The sequence below is a fragment of the Ornithorhynchus anatinus genome, chromosome 11 (genome assembly GCF_004115215.2).
Source record: "Ornithorhynchus anatinus isolate Pmale09 chromosome 11, mOrnAna1.pri.v4, whole genome shotgun sequence".
NCBI lineage: Eukaryota > Metazoa > Chordata > Mammalia > Monotremata > Ornithorhynchidae > Ornithorhynchus > Ornithorhynchus anatinus.
This window is the reverse complement of record NC_041738.1, coordinates 48,599,953-48,619,351: the sequence shown is the minus strand read 5'-3', so window position 1 is coordinate 48,619,351 and position 19,399 is coordinate 48,599,953. Positions and strand designations below refer to the sequence as shown.

The 19,399-nt window shown below is 41.4% G+C and overlaps 1 protein-coding gene and 1 long non-coding RNA gene across 3 annotated transcripts in view; one reads left to right on the top strand and one right to left on the bottom strand.

Moving 5' to 3' along the window:
- The window catches only part of CDH13 (cadherin 13), a 901,878-nt gene that overhangs the window by 831,884 nt on the left and 50,595 nt on the right, over positions 1–19,399 (top strand). For both annotated transcript variants that reach the window (XM_029074853.2, XM_029074854.2), the window contains exon 11: positions 11,217–11,359. In XM_029074853.2, coding sequence (XP_028930686.1) covers positions 11,217–11,359 — 143 coding nt within the window. The remainder of the gene's footprint in view (positions 1–11,216; positions 11,360–19,399) is intronic.
- The window catches only part of LOC114815030, a 65,080-nt gene that overhangs the window by 37,863 nt on the left and 7,818 nt on the right, over positions 1–19,399 (bottom strand). The window lies entirely within an intron of this gene.

The following is a 19,399-nucleotide window of genomic DNA, read 5'->3' as shown; positions in this document are numbered from 1 at the left end:
ACAGTTGGTGCTCAGTAAGTACTATTGCCCGAATGATAGATTGCTGGGAAGAAGCAGGCTGGGAAGTGTCAGTATTTCAACATTAAGGGACAAACAACAAAAGGGCCCAGAGTTTATTTCTGAATGGGGAATATTATTCATCATCCAATCAATTTGTGGTCTTTGTGTCTAGGGAAGCAGGTTTATTTTGTTTGAACTTGAGGAATCAGAAATTTTAGACACACTAACATTTCTTCTTTCTAGATAATTATTTTTTCTAAAGGTCAGTAGAAAACAAAAGCAATAATTTTCGTAAGAGTTTTCTTTTCCCCATTTCCCAAGCCCTATATCATTAACTTCTCCAGGGTTGAGTTGATGGGATATTTGTATGAGCAACAGCATCAAACTGATCTTTTTGTCAAAAGAAAAACTCAAAACATTTGCAAGGCCTTAACCTGATGTTCTTACGACTCACATGGGAACTTTACAGAATGCCAGATTTTTGTTTCATGCCTTAGGTAGTCCCCATGGCTGATCCAAATTCCCCTACCTACATGCAAACATCTCTTTTTGCTCTACCAAATTCCTAACTTCCAGTCTACAGGCAGGAGGTAGAAGAAGCGTTATGGATCAAATTGGCAGCTGTGTGTGATTCCAATATTAAGTTTGGCACTGCTTGTGCTTCTCCTGGTGGGGTTCAGCATATGCAATATGCTTCATTTTGCTTTCCATCTCTTTCCTTCATACCCTTTTGCCAAGACCTGTGGTTCTGGCCAGGGCTGAGGGTGTGTGTTTGGGGGGCGGGGAGGGGGGAAAGCTTTCCAGCATTTCGAGCCACCATTGGCAGCATCTGGAAATGATTCCTCATCCCTGGCAGCTCCCACGACTCCCTTTTAGCCAATCCTTGCTGATACTAAATTGTTTCGTACGGAGAGTTATAGGGTCAGAGGTCGAGTATAAATGGTCTCTTCCCTACCAGCTCCATCTTCCTCTAGAATGATCTGTCTACTGTACTAACTGGCTTGCCAGTCAGTGAACCACATCTAAAGCTAAGAATCCTTAGGAGGTGGGCTTTTTCCACTCTCAGCGTGTCTTCACTGAAGCTACGCTACTGATTGAAATCAGTTCAGTTTTATATGATTTTTCCTGAAACAAGTGTACACATCATAGATAAATTGCCTAGCAAATTCCAGTTTAATTAGGCAAAGGCATTTGTGAGATCCAGAATTCTGGGGGTGGCGGTGGGGGGGAATGCATCATGTGCACTGGTGTTTTTACACTGAAGGGTTTGTAAAAGGGACAATTTAGAAAATGTCAAAAATATAAAGAAGCAACCAGAGACAAGTGGCCAAAGTCTGACTTTACATAACTGTAAATCTGCAGAGAAGCTAAGGGCAATCTTTTCATTATCCCTTCTGGGTGGGTAATGGAGGAGACCGGGATGAGGGGGGAAGGTAGGGAGAATGAGAGGAAAGGGTGAGGGGAGAGAGAGGGCACAGTTTTGATAACTACAATTTAATCTCCTAGTTAAATTCCTTGTGGCCCTAAATTAATCTGGGTGATGTGAGTTTGAGAGTCCCAAAAGTGAATTGCCTGAAAAACAGGGGAATCCTAAAATGGAGTCTTGGTTCAAGTTTGTTCTTTGGCAGAAAAACATGTTAAGTGTGGCAAGTAGCATTCAGTTTAAGATTATGAATCCACTCGAGACAGAGACCATGTTTAATTCCCAACTGCGTATTCTTTCCTAGAGCTTTGTTCTTAACAGGATGGTAAGAGCTTAAAAATATTAGTAGTACAACTAATTATATTCCTCTAGACTGCAAGCTCCTTGAGGGCAGGGAATGTATCTGCTTATTCTATTGTACTCTCCAAAGTGTACAGAGAAGCAGCATGGCTCAGTAGAAAGAGCACGGGCTTGGGAGTCAGAGGTCATGGGTTAGAATCCCCACTCTGCCACTTGTCAGCTGTGTGACTGTGGGCAAGTCACTTAACTTCTCTGTGCCTCAGTTACCTTGCCTGTAAAATGGGGATTACGACTGTGAGCCTCATGTGGAACAACCTGATTACCCTGTACCCTGTGTCCTGTAGATTACCCTGTATCTACCCCAGCGCTTAGAACAGTGCTCTGAACATAGTAAGCGCTTAACAAATACCAATATTATTATTACACTGTACAGTGCTCTGCACACAGTAAGTGCTCGATAAATACAATTGACTGACTAATCTTCAGTAAAAAGAACAAGAGCAAAAGACCTCTGAAGATCTCTCCTTGGCCGACTTCAGAAATTTGGCAGGGGCCCAACATATTCGTGCCTCAGTGGAAAGAGCCCAGGCTTGGGAGTCAGAAGTCATGGGTTTAAATCCCAACTCAGTCACTTATCAGCTGTGTGACTATGGGCAAGTCACTTAACTTCTCTGTGCCTCTGTTACCTCATCTGTAAAATGGGGAGAAGACTGTGAGCCTCACGTGGGACAACCTGATTACCCTGTATCTACCCCAGCGCTTAGAACAGTGCTCTGCACATAGTAGGTGCTTAACAAATACCAACATTATTATTATTATTCTACTTGATGTAGTGAAATGTGTTGATGTCATTACACTGTACAGCACATGACATCATAGGCAATATTTTGCTGATGGCTTGTCTTAAAGCCATTGGTCAGGAGTTTCTCCTCAATGAGTAGAGGAACGGCATCAAAGGTTTTTGAGAAATGTGCGGAATAGTTGAACTACTTTCTCTTATATCCTTGCTCTTCAAGGATGTATCAGTCTTATTAATCACATAGGAAGGAATACAATTTCTCCCAAGCAGCAGCATCTCAGCCTCAGAAAACAGTGGCAGCTTAAGAAAAAAATTTACTGAGAGAAGAACAAAGAACAGCTCATTGCTCGTAGGTTAAATGGCAGATTATATAATTATATAATTTATCCCTTTATGTCGACCGAGATTTTTTAGAAGCAATCAGGGAGTATAATACAGTTCATTTTAAATTCTCATTATTTCAAATATGTTGAACCTTCTTAAAATTAGTCTAGTGTTAATTGGGGACTTGTTGCCTTATAATAGTTTATGAATTATTTACATCACCTTTGTTTAATTTTCTTGCCTCTACATTTGTTCCAAAGTTGTAAAATGAAAGGAACTGAGAAGCATGAATTACCTGTAAAATGAAATGATTAATGAATTAATATCTTCATGAGAGGACAGCTTAGTATTTAAATGATTATTCAAGTTGGAAGTGCACATTGGGTGAGGCTCCTACCTCAATTCATTAAATTGTTTGCATCAATTTCTTGGTTTTTCAATCACTGTCTTCCTTTCAGATAATTGTGTCCCTAGTGATGTACTAAATAATTAATTCTAAGACATGACGAGGCAAATGTTCAGGTCATTTCTAAAAAGTACATGTAGAATGATACCCTGTATCAAATACACATTTATAATCTTTATTTCTGCCACTGAGTTCAAGATTACCCAATACATTCAGATCTTCTATAACACAAGGGTTGCATTCTCTTTTCTTTTTTATTCTTTTTACTGGTATTTGTTAAGCACTTTTTATGTGCCAGGCACTGTACTAAGCCCTGGGTAGACAGAGGTTAACCAGATTGGACATTGTCCATGTCCCAAATAGGACTCACAGTCTTAGTTCCCATTTTACAGGTGAGTTAACTGAGGCACAGAGAAGTTGTGACTTGCCCAGATGACAAGTGGCAGAGTCAGGATTAGAGTCAATCAGTGGCATTTATTGAGCGCTTACTATGTGTATAGCACTAAGTGCTTGGGAGAGTACAGTACAAGAGTACTGGCGGACACATTCCCTGCCAATAATGAGCTTACATTCTACGGGGGGAGATAAAACTCAGTTTCTTCTGACTCCAGGCCCATGCTCTATTCACTAGAGCATGCTGCTTCCCAGGATTTCATTCTTGTGAAACTAGTCTTGTAATACTTACCCAACATGGGCACAAGCAGTTCTTTCAATAACATGGTGCCTCAAATCCAAGCAGGTTTGCACCTTTGGACATAATAATAATAATGTTGGTATTTAAGCGCTTACTATGCACAGAGCACTGTTCTAAGCGCTGGGGTAGATACAGGGTAATCAGGTTGTCCCACGTGAGGCTCACAGTCTTAATCCCCATTTTACAGATGAGGTAACTGAGGCACAGAGAAGTGAAGTGACTTGCCCACAGTCACACAGCTGACAAGTGGTGGAGCCGGGATTCAAACCCATGGCCTCAGATTCCCAAGCCCGTGCGCCTTCCACTGAGCCACGCTGCTTCCCTAATGCATACATTCCCTGATGCCCTGATCATATTCTGTCATACAAGACCATGAACAGGCAAGTTCTGGAATATACCCAGTCTCTTAGCTGGGTGGGATACCTGAGAAGGATCTGTGACAGCAGAATACCCGAACAGCTGTTGTATGGAGAGCTGAACTTGGAAATAAGAAGGAAGTAGAACAGAGGAAACATTTTAAAGATACAGTAAATCAAAGCATCAGACAATGCTACATTCCAGCTGAAAACTCAGAGTCCATTGCTGAGGACAGACCAGTAGGGCTACCAAGAAAGGAGCGGCTCTCTTCAAGCAACTGTTTGGAAAGGAATGAGAGATAAGCAGCAAGAATGGGAAGTAGCAAGGCCTAGTGGATAGAGCACGGGCCTGGGAGTCAGAAGGACCTAAATTATAATCCCAGCTCCACTACATGTCTGCTGTATGACTATTTCACTTAACTTCTTTGAGCCTCAGTTACAGCTGTAAAATGGGGATTTAGACTGTGAGCCCCGTGTGGGACATCGACTGTGTCCAACCTGATTAGCTTGTAGCTACCCCAGCGCTTAAGTACCATGGCACATACTAAGTGCTTAAAAAATATCGTTTAAAAAAAAGAGGCAAAATGGAAAACGACACCAGGCACTGCAACAACGCGTTATGGAATAGCCTTTTCCCATGCACGACATGATGGAAACTGTAGGTCCTCTATGGGCCTTGATAGTCACCCACAGTCTCATAGGTGATAATTACAAAGGATAACCTTATATGTATAAAATCATAGTCTAGCCAAAATACATACTAAAAGCATGCAAAATGGTAGAACTGAGTGTACCTGGGTTTTCAGGGATGATGATGATAATAATAATAATAATAATAGTTGGTATTTGTTAAGCGCTTACTACATGCAGAGCACTGTTCTAAGCACTGGGTAGATAAAGGGGAATGAGGTTGTTCCACATGAGGCTCACAGTCTTCATCCCCATTTTACAAATGAGGGAACTGAGGCCCAGAGAAGTGAAGTGACTTGCCCACAGTCACACAGCTGACAAGGGGCAGAGTCGGGATTCGAACCCATGACCTCTGACTTCCAAGCCCGGGCTCTTTCCACTGAGCCACGCTGCTTCTCAGGGATACTGTGGCAAACACAGTTACCTCCTTTCTAGGACTTAAAGCTACTCTACAGTCACAAGAAAGGTATGTGGAGGAGTTTTAACTCCAAATTAGGGCACTGCTGAATTTAAACCACCAAACCTCTGGTGGCTTTAAAGAGTTAATACACCTCCTAGAGTGTCTACTTAACTACTAGAGAGTAACTTTAGACACTGGACAAGATTAGATTTTTTAAAATCTTATTTTAATCTACCAATTATAATCCCATAGGTTATTTCTGCCACATTTCTAACATAGAATTTTTCCTAGTCTAGACAATAAAATTTAATTTTTAAAAAATTCATTCTAGAATTGCATTAGTATAGGTAACAAAGTACTCAAAGCAATCACTAAAGAGATAGAAACATGATTTTATACAGGCAAGGTATGGGAGCCACAGAGCATCAAGCTCCATATCAAGTTATAAAGGTCTGTGAAGAGGTTGTGGTGTCCAACTTTCTATGTAGCTGTGAGACCTGGATCTACAGTGGAAGATAGAGAAGTGCTTACTATGTGCCAAGCACTAAGTATTGGGGTAGATTAGACACAGTCCCTATCCCACAGGGGGCTCACAGTCTAAGTAGGAGAGCATAGGATTTAATCCCCATTTTACAAAGGAAAAAACTGAGGCACATAGGGGTTGTGACTTGTCCAAGGTCATAAAGTAGGCACGTGGCAGAGCCAAGGTTAGAATCCCAGTCATCTGATTCCCACGCCACCCTGCGCAAGGATGACACGCAAATTCGTGAAGCGTTCCATATTTTTCTCATTTGTATATATTTTTATTAAACTATTTATTTTGTTAATGAGGTGTACATCCCCTTGATTCTATTTATCATGATGAAGTTGTCTTGTTTTTGTCCGTCTGTCTCCCCCGATTAGACTGTGAGCCCGTCAATGGGAAGGGATTGTCTCTATCTGTTGCCGAATTGTACATTCCAAGCACTTACTACAGTGCTCTGCACATAGTAAGCGCTCAACAAATACTATTGAATGATTGAATGGTTTGGATTCATTGCCACAAATGACCTCTCTGAAAATTAAGGATGGCTATAAAGGTTGTATATATTATATACAGCCAACTGATCTATGCCACGTGGACCAGTTTTCATTACTTTTATTTTCTAAGATAAAAGCCACAAACCTGCTTTCAGAAGGAGGGAAAAGAATCTCCAAAAAGTCTGAAGGCTAAATTTCTGCCTTAGTTCTCACCCTGGAGAAATAAAATTTTCTGACCTTCAAGTCAATGACAGGAACACTAGAAGCAGACAGTGACACTCAGAATCCAGTTTTAAAGCCACGTAAAAATGAATATATTTAACCCTGGCAAGTAGTTCAAAGAGTTCAGGGCCAGCATCCCCCACCAGATTGTCCACTTCTTGAGCAGGGGTGATCACCTCTACTCACTCTATTTTCCTGCCCCCCACATTTAGTACAGTGTTCTGCACACAGTAGGACCTCAATAAACTCTACTGATTGATAAATCTCTCTCCCCTCGCTGCTAAACCGCTACATCTATTTAGGAGTATTTTTATAAGGGCTTATTATGTGCTTAGGAGTATAAGTTAAAGGAGGAGCAGCGTGGCTCAGCAGAAAGAGCCCGGGCTTGGGAGTCAGAGGTCATGGGTTCTAATTCCCACTCTGACACTTGTCAGCTGTGTGACTTTGGGCAAGTCACTTAACTTCTCTGTGCTTCAGTTACCTCATCTGTAAAATAGGGATTAATTAAGACTGTGAGCCTCACGTGGGACAACCTGATTACCTTGTCTCTACCCCAGCACTTAGAACAGTGCTCGGCACATAGTAAGCGCTTAAATACCAATATTATTATAAGTAGACCACTGGAGATCAGGGTTGGCCAGCTCTACTCTCACACAACTCTATTAGTTTGCATCTACCCCAGCGCTTAGTACAGTGCCTGGCACATAGTAAGTTCTTAATAAGAAGCAGCATGGCTCAGTGGAAAGAGCATGGGCTTGAGAGTCAGAGGTCATGGGTTTGAATTCTGGCTCTGCCACCTGTCAGCTGTGTGACTATGGGCAAATTGCTTAAATTCTCTGTGCCTCAGTTACCTCATCTGTAAAATGGGGATTAAGACTGTGAGCCTCATGTGGGACAACCTGATTACCCTGTATCAACCCCAGTGCTTAGAACAGTGCTCTGAACATAGTAAGCGCTTAACAAATACCAACATTATTAATAAATACCACAGTTACCACCAATGGTACCTTGAAATTGTTCTACTGTAATTTAGTGGCTTAATTGTAATTACCCTTCAAACAATATAGACAATGAACCCAGAAAGTTGTCATACGGTGGGACTGTTGCCCTTCCCATTTCTGGTTTTATCAGAGAACTTGTTCTCCCCTATGCATCCCAGAGAAGTTGGATAAATATCCCACTCATTGTGCCTGTCCAAAAAACACATTAACCAACCTATAAGTGAAACCAAAATCAGGCCATACAAAAGTCAGGAAGGGATCTGAGCAGTGCTTTCTCTCCCCCTAGAGGCCTCATCTCGGGGAGGGAGAAAGGGGTTTACTCTAGCAGAATCTGCACTGTAGCATATTCTGTGGTTAATTATAATAATAACATTTATTCAGAATGTTCTCTTTTTTATGGTATTTGTTATGTGCTTATTATGTGTCAGATACTATATTAAGCACTATGGTAGAAGCATCTTGGCATAGTGGATAGAGCACAGGCCTGGGAGGTAGAAGGTCATGAGTTCTAATCCCCGCTCTGCCACCTGTCTGCTCTGTTGCCTAGGGCAATTCACCTCTCTATGCCTCCACTAAATCATCTGTAAAATGGGGATTGAGACTGTGAGCCCCACGTGGGACAGGGACTGTGTCCAACCCAATTTGCTTTAATCCACCCCAGTGCTTAATACAATGCCTGGCACAAACTAAGCACACAAATACCACAATTATCATTATTCTTATTACAAACTAATCAGTTGATCACAGTCCCTCAGGTGGGACTCTCAGTCTCAATCGCCATTTTGCAGTTGAGGTAACTGAGGCACAGAGATGCTAACTGACTTCCTCTATGTCACGCAGCAGACAAGCAGCAGAGCTGGAATTAGAACCCAGGTCCTCTGACTCCCAGGCTTGTGCTCTATCCACTAGACCAGGCGGCTTCCTCTCTGCCCAAGCACTATGTAAATATAGACAATCAGATTGGACACAGTTCCTGTCCCACATTGAAGTTTTCAAACAAAGAGCTAGGGAGGCAGGTATCTTACCCCCATTTTACAGATGAGTAAACCGAGGTTTAGAGAGATTGAGGGACTTGTCCAAGGTCACCCAACAAGTCAGGAGCAACACTGGATTTAACTCTGGAATCCGGATTCCCAGTCCAATCCTTCTTCCACTAGACCAAACTGCTTCCCTCTCATGACACCCCTAGGCCGAGCCCTTTATCGTATCTCTACAGGCCAGACTGCATAAAGGAGGACCAGCCATGGAAAAAGGAATTCTTCTTGTGTACAGTGGGGGGAGCAACCCCACATTTTTTTGCAACTCTGCTCTGTCCATCTGGCATGGACTACACAACCAAATTTATTCATTCAGTCATATTTATGGAGCGCATACTGTCTGCCAAGCACTGGTTGGAAAGTACAATACAGCAAGAGAGACAATCCCTGTACACAACGGGCTTACAGTCTAAAAGGGGGAGGCAGACATCAAAACAAGTAAACAGGCATCAATATAAATAAATAGAATTGCAGATATATGCATACATACGTAAGTGCTGTGTGGTGGCGGGGAGAGCAAAAGGAGAGAGTTGAGGTGATGTGGAAGGGAGGGGAGTTGAGGAAAAGGGGGCTTAGTCTGGGGAGGCCTCTTGGAGGAGGTGCACCTTCAGTAGGGTTTTGGGCAGGGGGAGAGGGAGATTATGATTTTTTGGCGGATTTGAGGAGGGAGGGCATTCCAGGTCAGAGGTTAAATGTGGGCCAGGGGTCCGCAGCGAGACAAGTGAGATTCAGGCACGGTGAGAAGGTTAGCATCATAGGAGTGGAGTGTGCAGGCTGGGATGTAGATGGAGAGAAGGGAAGTGAGTTAAGAAAGGGCAAGGTGATGGAGAGCTTTAAATCCAAAAGCGAGGAGTTTTTGTCTGATATAAAGGTAGATAGGCAACTCCTAGAGATTTTAGAGGAGGGGGTGGGTGACATGCCCTCCACATTTCTGTAGGAAGATAATCCAGGCAGCGGAGTGAAGTATGGACTGAAGTGGGGAGAGGCAAGAGGTTGGGAGGTCAGAAAGGAGGCTGATGCAGTCATCCAGTCAGGAAAGAATGAATGATTGTGCTAACATGGTAGGGGTTTGGATAGAGAGGGAAGGATGGATCTTGGTGATGTTGTGAAATTCCCACTCTAATTTTCAGCAGCAGTTTGTAGTGATATTAATGGGACACCTTTTGGTGCACCGTACTCAACACATGGGAAGAGACAAAAGAAATAAAAAATTGTCTTTTCATCTGAGGAAGAAAAAGTGATAGGAGAGAAACAGTTGCCTTATCTACAGCTTAACCTGCAAGTCCTGTGTTATGCTGACCAAAAACAAATTGCCAAATTACCTCTCTCAAAGGGGTAGTGTGGCTAGAAACAAATTTCAACAGAGTATGGCCCTGGATTTTCTTTCAGATTTTGGAGAAGGTGGATTCCTGCTCATTTGTTCTATTAAGTTCCAGAGATAATTTGTTGAGACATTAGTAAGGTTGACTTCACCTCTCTGCTCCCCCAAAATCAACCTTGGAAAGTCCTTGTTAGGTCTTTTTTGATCCTATACATTATTTTCTTCAAAGGAAAAGAAATGGGAATAAACTAAGAATTTTTCCAATAATTATGTTCTGGGCCTGAAACTTCAGTCACCTTACATTCTTATTGTATCATAAGAGAAATGTGTCTCGTGCTACCTATTTTTGGATGCATGGGGCTAAGGAATGATTCTAAATCATATATTCAAACCTACCCCTCATTTCCATTTCTTTTAAAAATCTTTTCTGACAACTGGTCTATTTGTTTTCTTATTGACTTTCATTTGCTTTAGATTGCTGCTTTCAGATGGCGACAGCTAAGAAATATAGACTATTAGAAGCTTTGCCTAACAAAATCCCTAAATGATGTGTAGCTTTCTTTATATTCACAAATTCATTCATTCATTCAATAGTATTTATTGAGCGCTTACTATGTGCAGAGCACTATACTAAGCACTTGGAATGTACAAATCAGCAACAGATAGAGACAGTCCCTGCACAAATCCAGAAGTCAGATACCCTAATGACAACAATGTATATTATTCACTGTGCACCTTCTTAAAGCAGCGTGGCTCACTGGAAAGAGCACGGGCTTTGGAGTCAGAGGTCATGGGTTCGAACCCTGGTTCTGCCACTTGCCAGCTGTGTGACTTTGGGCAAGTCACTTAACTTCTCGGTGCCTCAGTTCCCTCATCTGTAAAATGGGGATTAAGACTGTGAGCCCCACGTGGGACAACCTGATTCCCCTGTGTCTACCCCAGCACTTAGAACAGTGCTCGGCACATAGTAAGCGCTTAACAAATACCAACATTATTATTATTATTATTAAAGTATTTTGGTTAACAGCTTTTGAGTAGGTATCAGGAAGGAGTTAGGAGCTATAGAGAGAGGAATTCCTAGTTCAAATCCCTTTTATTCTCAGGAGATCAAATCTAGGAAAATAATATAGCCATCTAAGTTGACCATGTTTCCCTATGAATGGAAGTGCAGTTGTTTCACTGTTTTCAAGATGGTAACCTGTTGCTTTCGTTGGATTTCGCAGGTATTCCGTTTACAAAGACCCTGCTGGCTGGCTTAATATTAATCCTACAAATGGAACCATCGACACTGCTGCTGTTTTAGATCGGGAATCCCCGTTTGTCCATAACAACATCTACACAGCACTGTTCCTGGCAATTGACAGTGGTGAGTAATGGAAGTTAGCAAGATGATATTTATCCCCGTTGTCGTCACCTATTCAACGATAAGATTCCCAACCAGGCTGTGTCAACTATTCTTAAAAAAATTCTAGCACCACACTCTTCCTTCAGAACCTTTTCTAACCATCTTTTATTGACAGCCACTTGTTGGGAAATGGAATTGGAAATGTTGCAACCTAAGATGGAACTGATTTCTCTAGAATAGAACTGTGCCTATTACAGGAAACCCCTGCAAATGACCAAATGTTCCTTGGATGTGGTGCATTCTTTTCCCCAGACTTAATATCTTTACTATTAAAACTCTGCTAGGGAGCCAAAAGCATCTTTTAAGCACTGTCCATTTTAGCTCATCTAAAAGCCTGCAGGGTATTTAAAGATGCTACATTGTGTTCCGTTTGACTAAGAAGCACCCTAAATGACCATACAAATATAATTAAAATCCCTGATTAAATCACAATACCTCCTGGATTGTATGAATTAATGTTCCTTATGTGGAGTGGTTTCTCATATAAAGCATCTTTGTTAGGCATAATTGCAGAGAAAATCCTGAACATTAGTGTAAATCACCAATGAGGACGGCAGGGAAGGTAAGGTTGGAACATAGCAAATGATGTGCTAATTCTTTCATTCAGCTACCCTAGGTTTCACTTGAGTGATGAATGATAAGATATCCATTTTGAGTGTGTCATTTTCCATTTTGAGGGCACTGAAAGATTTAGTTACACATAGGATTTGACAAGAAAGTGAAAAGCACTTGTCCTAAAGCAGAAAAATAAGATACCTCACTGCAAGGATAGTTTACTGCCATTCTCAGGAGTAAATTTCTGCCTGACTAGAATTTCTGTAAATACTGAACAGCTAATGTCTAACCTCAAGGCACTGACATCAGCTCTGAAGTCTGGAAAAAGGTTTTAACAAGTTTTTCCATTTAAGGAAATTGGGCAGCAATCAGCATGACTGCAGGTAGTTCTTGTAATTATCCAAAACTCCATCTTGTGGAAGTCATGCATTTCTTAAGCTGAACTTAATGAACTTCACCCCTTTCATCAGAGGTTTTATTGCTTGGAGGTCCCTGAAAAGTAAACCATGCTGTGCCTAGGCCACTTTAACCTGTACAGGAAATGGAAGAGACTCAACAGAAGGTGGAGCAAGGGATATGGAGAGGAGAGGGTGAAGGTGACCTTAACCTAGGGTAGCTAGCATTCGACTGTTGCAGTGATCATTTGCTGGGACTTGGAAATGTTACATTAAAACCAGGTATCTTATTTTGAGAAACAGTACATTTCATTCATAAAGCCTCAAATGATATCCTTAGCCATAACATTTAAATAAACCTAATGTTATTTACATTAAAGATTTGATTTTCAGGGCCTGACCATGGATAACGTTGAGTAAAACTTCACTACTGGAAGCTTCAGCTACAACCATTCCAAATACCGAACTGTTCACCTGGACACATACTGACATTTTTTTCATCTCATTCTAACAGAAGGATCACATAGGTTTATTAAAGTACCAGCAATTCCTGAGCACTGTGCAGTAGATGAAAATGCCATCAAATATGGTGCTCTAGTCCCAAGAGTGCATAGGTTGGGTGTCAAGTGCAGGATAATTCAGAAGTGCTCAGTGGGAAGTTTCTGGCTGGGATCTAGCTCACACTTCTGATGTTAGCCATGGAAGAAAAGTGGAGTATGTCAAATGTTTGGCAATTGAAGGAAGAGGATCAACATGACAGGGATACTTGGAAATAGGGAAAGGAAAGAAGGAATGAAAAGAATGAAACTTCTGACTCGAGGTGGTGTGGGTGAGGAGGACATGTAGAGGTCATTAGAAAAAAAAATAGACCTCTGAAATGTGAGGAAAAGTGAGAATTGTTTCTCAAGAAGAGAGAACTCAGGGTGGAACGGAAAAGAAGTTGTAGGGATGATCTTGGGAAAGAACAATGAACTCAGCTGCATTATTTTAGATTGACCGCCAAGAGGAAAAAAAAATGGTGTGTGTGTACATGAGGCAAGTGTAGTGCCATGTTTGATCTAAATCATTCTTTCCTTTACTGAATGACTTGTATTTATGAAACAGAGTGAGGAGACAAGCAGAAGCCATTCACCAGAATTCATCTCTTGACACACCCCTGTTGATCCATTCACCAATCTTGAGCACAAAGAATTGCAAGGATAAAACCCACATAAGTAGGCAATTTAAGTTGTCTAAATGGAAACTGATTAAACATTTGGGATGGATTCTCCTCTTCCCTGTGGCAGCAAACATTTCAGTGAAACTTTCCTTAAAATAATGCTGCATGCCATGAGCTAATAATTATTGTGGTATTTATTATGTGCCAAGCACTGTGCTAAGCACTAGGTAGAAACAAGCTAATCAATTTGGACACACACCAGTGAAAACATATTAGTTTTACTCCTTGCTGAAATGCCATTTTGCCACTCCATTGACCAAAGCCCAAAAATAGGGAAGGATTTCAGAAGCTGAATTATTCAGAGGAAAAGATGGTTTAGGATGAGAACTCAAGAAAGAAACAATCGCAGTGAAACAGAAGTATGTTCCGAAGGAACTTATGAATCATTACCCAATTATCCAGAGTGAGTTTGCAGTCTCTAATTAGGAAACTTGTCATTCAATTTTTCAATTGTCACAAAAAAAGAATAATTGTTTTTATGGATTCAGTAAACTGACAAGCTGGTCCTTCAATTTTAATTTCAATTTTGTAGATTTATTAGACACTATTAAAACTTTTTACCAAAATTATTCTATGCCAAAGACTAAATTCCCTAATTCTGTGGAAGTTTGACAGTCCTGCTCCTATTAGAGATCCTTTAAGAATAGAAATATAACCTTGTGATGCGGTCAATAGGACATTTTCCTCACGAATAGATCTTTGGCAAATAGGTCAGTGTCTCACTTGTGGTTAATACAGCATGGTTATGATACGTTTAACCTTCTGGTGAATTAGAGGAGGGGTCATTTCAGATGGCATTAACTTCCGGCTAGCCACTGGATAACAGCATATAACTGACAAATGTAGACATACGGACTAGTTGAATTTAATGGGCCTGAAGCATTCTAGATGAAAAGTTTGAAAAGGGAACATAAAAACAAAACTCAGAATCCTAGATTATTATCCCCTCTGCCTGGCATGTCCAGATCTAAATGAGTTAAGAATCTCTCCTATTTTTGAAGACATCCAGAGAACAATATCCAAGATTCTCACAAGCAAGTCCATCTCATATTTAACATTATGTTGAACAGAACAGTCTTGCTTTTATCTCTCCAAAGTCCAAATGCTACCCTTTTCTCCTCTACTAACTTGAACAGAGATGGAGAACAGTTGGTCATTTTCTTTTAAAGTGTCCTTCATAGCTTTGGAGAAACAATATCCTCCTCAGCCTTCTCTTCTCCTGGCTGAATAATGTCAATTTCTTTCACTGTTCTTCTATTTTCCAAATTATATTTCCAAGTCTTCTTTGCCCTTCTAATTATGGAGTTTAGAACCAGACCTAATATTACAGTCCAGATTCTGTCTCCATCATAGTTCATTCATATCACTGAAATATATTTCAATTCCTTTATGAGGAACATCTATTTAGGAAACCCAGTATCATGTATACTTTTTGAACACAATACTCCATTATTTACTGATAGACGCTTGTCTTCATCATCTTCATCAGTATCACCAATCAATAAACAGTATTTATTGAGCACCTACTGGGCACAATGCACTGTACTAAATACTTGAAAGAGCACAATAAAATTAGTAGACATGACCCCTCCCCACAAGGAGCTTAGAGTCTGGCAAGGGAGACAGACGGTAAGATAAATTTACAGTAGGGGAAAATAATAAATGATACAGCCCCTGTGTTCAAGGAGTTTTTCATTCTAATAGTATATTTCGATAGCTCTTTTTCTTTCCTACATAGATGCTACTGGTCCATCTCCAGGAAAAGTAGTTTGTTTTTTTCCTCTATCAAAAAAAACAAAAACCCATCATCTTATTCAACTTCTGTCTCTTGGTTTCTCCAACTTACCCCAGCCACTTTGAATTCTGATGATATCCTTCAACACCCCAAACCTAATGGAGATCATGATTCTTTACCACATCTCTCCCCTTCCCATACCATTGCCCGAGGTTGACGCTGGTCCACTGATAGTCACTCTCTAAGTATGACTGTTTGGCTTCTTGGGCATCCATTGAATTACTGGGTTATCTTGTACCCCACCAAAAGAACCTTATGACCTAGTTCAGTCTGTGGGGCTAGATGAGCCAAACAAGGAAGGTTCTGTTGTTGATAGTGGTCCTGGTGTCTTTTAGCAGTTAAGGCCCACAACTTGCAACCCAGTGCATAATTGAGCATGACCCCGTACTGTGTCATGACCTGACCTTGAAAAATGCTGTCATAAAGCTCTTTTTCCCTTCTCTATTAGTGAGGATGTCATAACAGAATCAAAAGCCGAGCCAGAAGTCAAGGTGGATTATATCTATAAGCTTCCCCTTGACCTACCAGACCTATCATTCTGTCATAGAAAGAGATTACATTAGGTTGACAACACCATTTTCCTTCATCGAGTCAAACTGGTTACTACCCAGAACTGTGTTTTCTTCAAGATATTGGTAAATTGACATCTTTACCCAGCATTTTTCTTAAGCTGGGTAAGAAAGAAGTTGTGCTTTCAAATTTATAAATTGCTAGGGTGACTCCTTTTCCCTTTTTCAAATACAAACATCCTGATGGCTTTTTCCAAAAACTCCTCCAAACTCCAGACCAGGAATGGCCAAATGGATGTTTACTCTCAACAGTGACTTTGACCATTGCTTTAATACTGTAGGCTATAATTTTCAGTACCTGCAGATTTGATTGCATTTAGCTTATTTAAGTAATTATTTACCTGGTCCATTCCATTCCACTTTGGTTTCTCATCCTCTTTGCTTAACCCTGTTATTGGTTCATTCACATTTTCTGGTAAAGAGGAAGGTAGAGGAAAATCCTCTTCAGGTTAACTATTATAGCTTTCCATTCTCACCTCATAATAGAGCAATATTTCTCTTCTATTCTCTCGGTCCTGACATGTTTTTTAAAATGCTTTTCTGTTTCCATTTATGGCTTTGGCATGCTACATATTTCCTGTTTGATCTTTTCTGACTATACATCTAAGTGCCTTCACTATTCCCTAGAACTCCTTGATATTCCAGTCTGGCTTCTATTTTTCATGGCACCATGCCTTGGCAGCATCAGTAATCTTCTAGAAGAAAGATGTGCTAGTCTTTTCCTCTTGGCTTAGAAGGCCTAAATTAAACCCTACCATACGTGACCACTTTTCTCTTTTCCTCTTTCAACTTCCATTAGAGATATTTCATCTGTGGGTCTCCCCAGATTTTTTTGGCTTGGAGGAGCAAGCCTCTCCCTTTGGTTGGATAGACCTAAACTAGCTTCCCTGAGCAGCCATTACCATACTAAGACTTACATTGTAGATGTGAGATTTATCATTAAATGTGTTGCTCTGTACCTTAGTCTAACTCCACCCCTGTTGGATGGAGAGAATGGGTTTGAGACTAATTAGAACTTTCTATGTAATCTTGAGTTGGGAGAAGAATGCAGCCCATGTCTGCTCCCAGCAAAAGGACCGTGTGCTTTAGGCAATTATTCCTTGCCGAAATATTGCCAGATATTCCACCATCAACTGAGTCTCAGCACATCAATCCCCTGCCCCATCTCCTCAAAACAGCGAGACCTAGGAGTCAGAAGGACCTGGGTTCTATTCCTGACTATGCCACTTGTCTGCTGTGTGACCTCAGGTAGGTCGCTTAATTCTCTGTGCCGCAGTGATCACATATGTAAAAAGGGGACTAACATTGTGAGTCTCATCTCCTCACTGTAGCTTAAAGAGTCTCTATGGGAAGGAAGTAATGGGGGCTTTGCCAGCAGCTGATCCTCATCAGTCAGTCTTACCATATGTGGAGCCCTGTACTAAGCACTTGGTAGAGAGTAATAGAGTGAGCAAACATAGTCCCTGTTCTGAAGGAACTTATGATTTAGGTGAGGTAGCATTTTGTTAATCACTTACTATGTGTCAAGCACTGTACTAAGCCCTGGGGAAGATATAAGTTCAGCGGGTCAGTCACAGTCCCTGTTCCACACGAGGCTCAAAGTCTAAGTAGGAGGGAGAACAGGCATTTCATCCCCATTTAACAGTTGAGAAAACTGAGGCCCAAAGAAGTTAAGCGATTCACCCAAGGTCACAGAGCAGGCAGAGCTGAGATTAGAAGACAGGTCTGCTCACTCCCATGCCTATCCTCTTTCCATTAGGTCATGTTGCTTCCCATTTGAAGTAATTGCAAAGCTTGCTAATGAATGTTGGTATTTGTTAAGCGCTTACTATGTGCCGAGCACTGTTCTAAGCGCTGGGGTAGACACAGGGGAATCAGGTTGTCCCACGTGGGGCTCACAGTCTTAATCCCCATTTTACAGATGAGGTAACTGAGGCACCGAGAAGTTAAGTGACTTGCCCAAAGTCACACAGCTGACAAGTGGTAGAGCCGGGGTTCAAACCCATGACCTCTGACTCCAAAGCCCGTGCTCTTTCCAGTGAGCCACGCTGCTTCTCAAACCAAAAGCTGTGGAATGACAACAATAGTAGTAATGGTGGAATTTAATGGAGAATACTCCCCCTCCATGTCTCCCAGGGTACTCTGCTGCCCCTCTAGAAGCCAAAAGAAGAAGAGCTAAATTCAGGGTTAATTAAGGGATCCACTCTTTCAATCACTCCAATCTGAAGGGACTATCAAGCAATGAGCTGCTTGTGGATAATTTTCAATAAGCTCTCCCTCTTTAGAGAATAGATCAAGTTCCACTTGGCATTTAATGCTAAGGCAGGATAATCTGGCCATGGTTGACCTCCAATAAACTGTAACATTCTTCATGTAGCCCTTGAAAAGATCTTAGCCTTTCCAGGTTTCAAAGAAATAATTTCCAATCTCATCCCTTCAACCAAAAGCTTCACTAATCAATATAAAGTAGTTGCAGACACATCAGTATCAGTGAGCATTGACTTTTAGATGGGTAGATTGGATCCACATAACTTAGAGTAATCACTTTCTACTGTTATCGGTCATACTGAATTTTCTTCTCTTTTCCAGGCAGGGAGCCTTATTTTACTCCTGGGTAGGGGAGGGATGGTGGGAGTGCGAGAAGGGAGGCTCTGAGCCATTGTGAGAGCAGATAGAGCGCGCTTAAAGGCTTCTGTTAAGCCATAATATGTTGTAGGGCGGATTTCACCCCTAACCCATAGGTTGCTAGGGAAGACACCAGGGAAGGTTTTCCATTCTGATCCATACCCTGAAGCTAGCTTTTCCAGGAAGAAAAAGAAGGATCACCTCAAAGTGACCAAACTCTTCCCTCTTTGCAGACAGAGTGCACAAGAATGGGAAGGAGCATGGCCAAATGGAATAAGCGCTTAGTACAGTGCTCTGCACACAGTAAGTGCTCAATAAATACAACTGAATGAATGAAAGAGCATGGGCCTGGGAGTCAGAGGACCTGGTTTCTAATCCTGACTCTTCCAGTTGCCTGCTGCAAGACCTTTGACAAGTCACTTAACTTCCCTGTGCCTCAGTTTCATCATCTATAAAATAGGGATTCAATGTCTGTTCTCCTTCCTACTTAGACTATGTGCCTGACTTTGGGTCAGGGACTCTGCCTGACCTAATTAGCTCATATCTACCCCAACGCTTAGAAAAGTCCTTGACTCATAGTAAGTGCTTACCAAATGTCTGAGGACTGAAAGTTGAGGTGAGGGAGAAGCAGGGTGGCCTAGAGGAAGGAACACAGGACTGGGAGGCAGAGGACCTGGGTTCTAAACCTGGTTCTGCTTCAGGTCTACTCTGTGATTATGGGCAAATCATTTAATTTCTCTGTGCCTCTATCACCTCACCTGTAAAATGAGGATTAAACCCTACTCCCTCCTACTTAGAGTGTGAGCTCCATGGGGTACAGGGATGATGTTGAATCTCATTAAC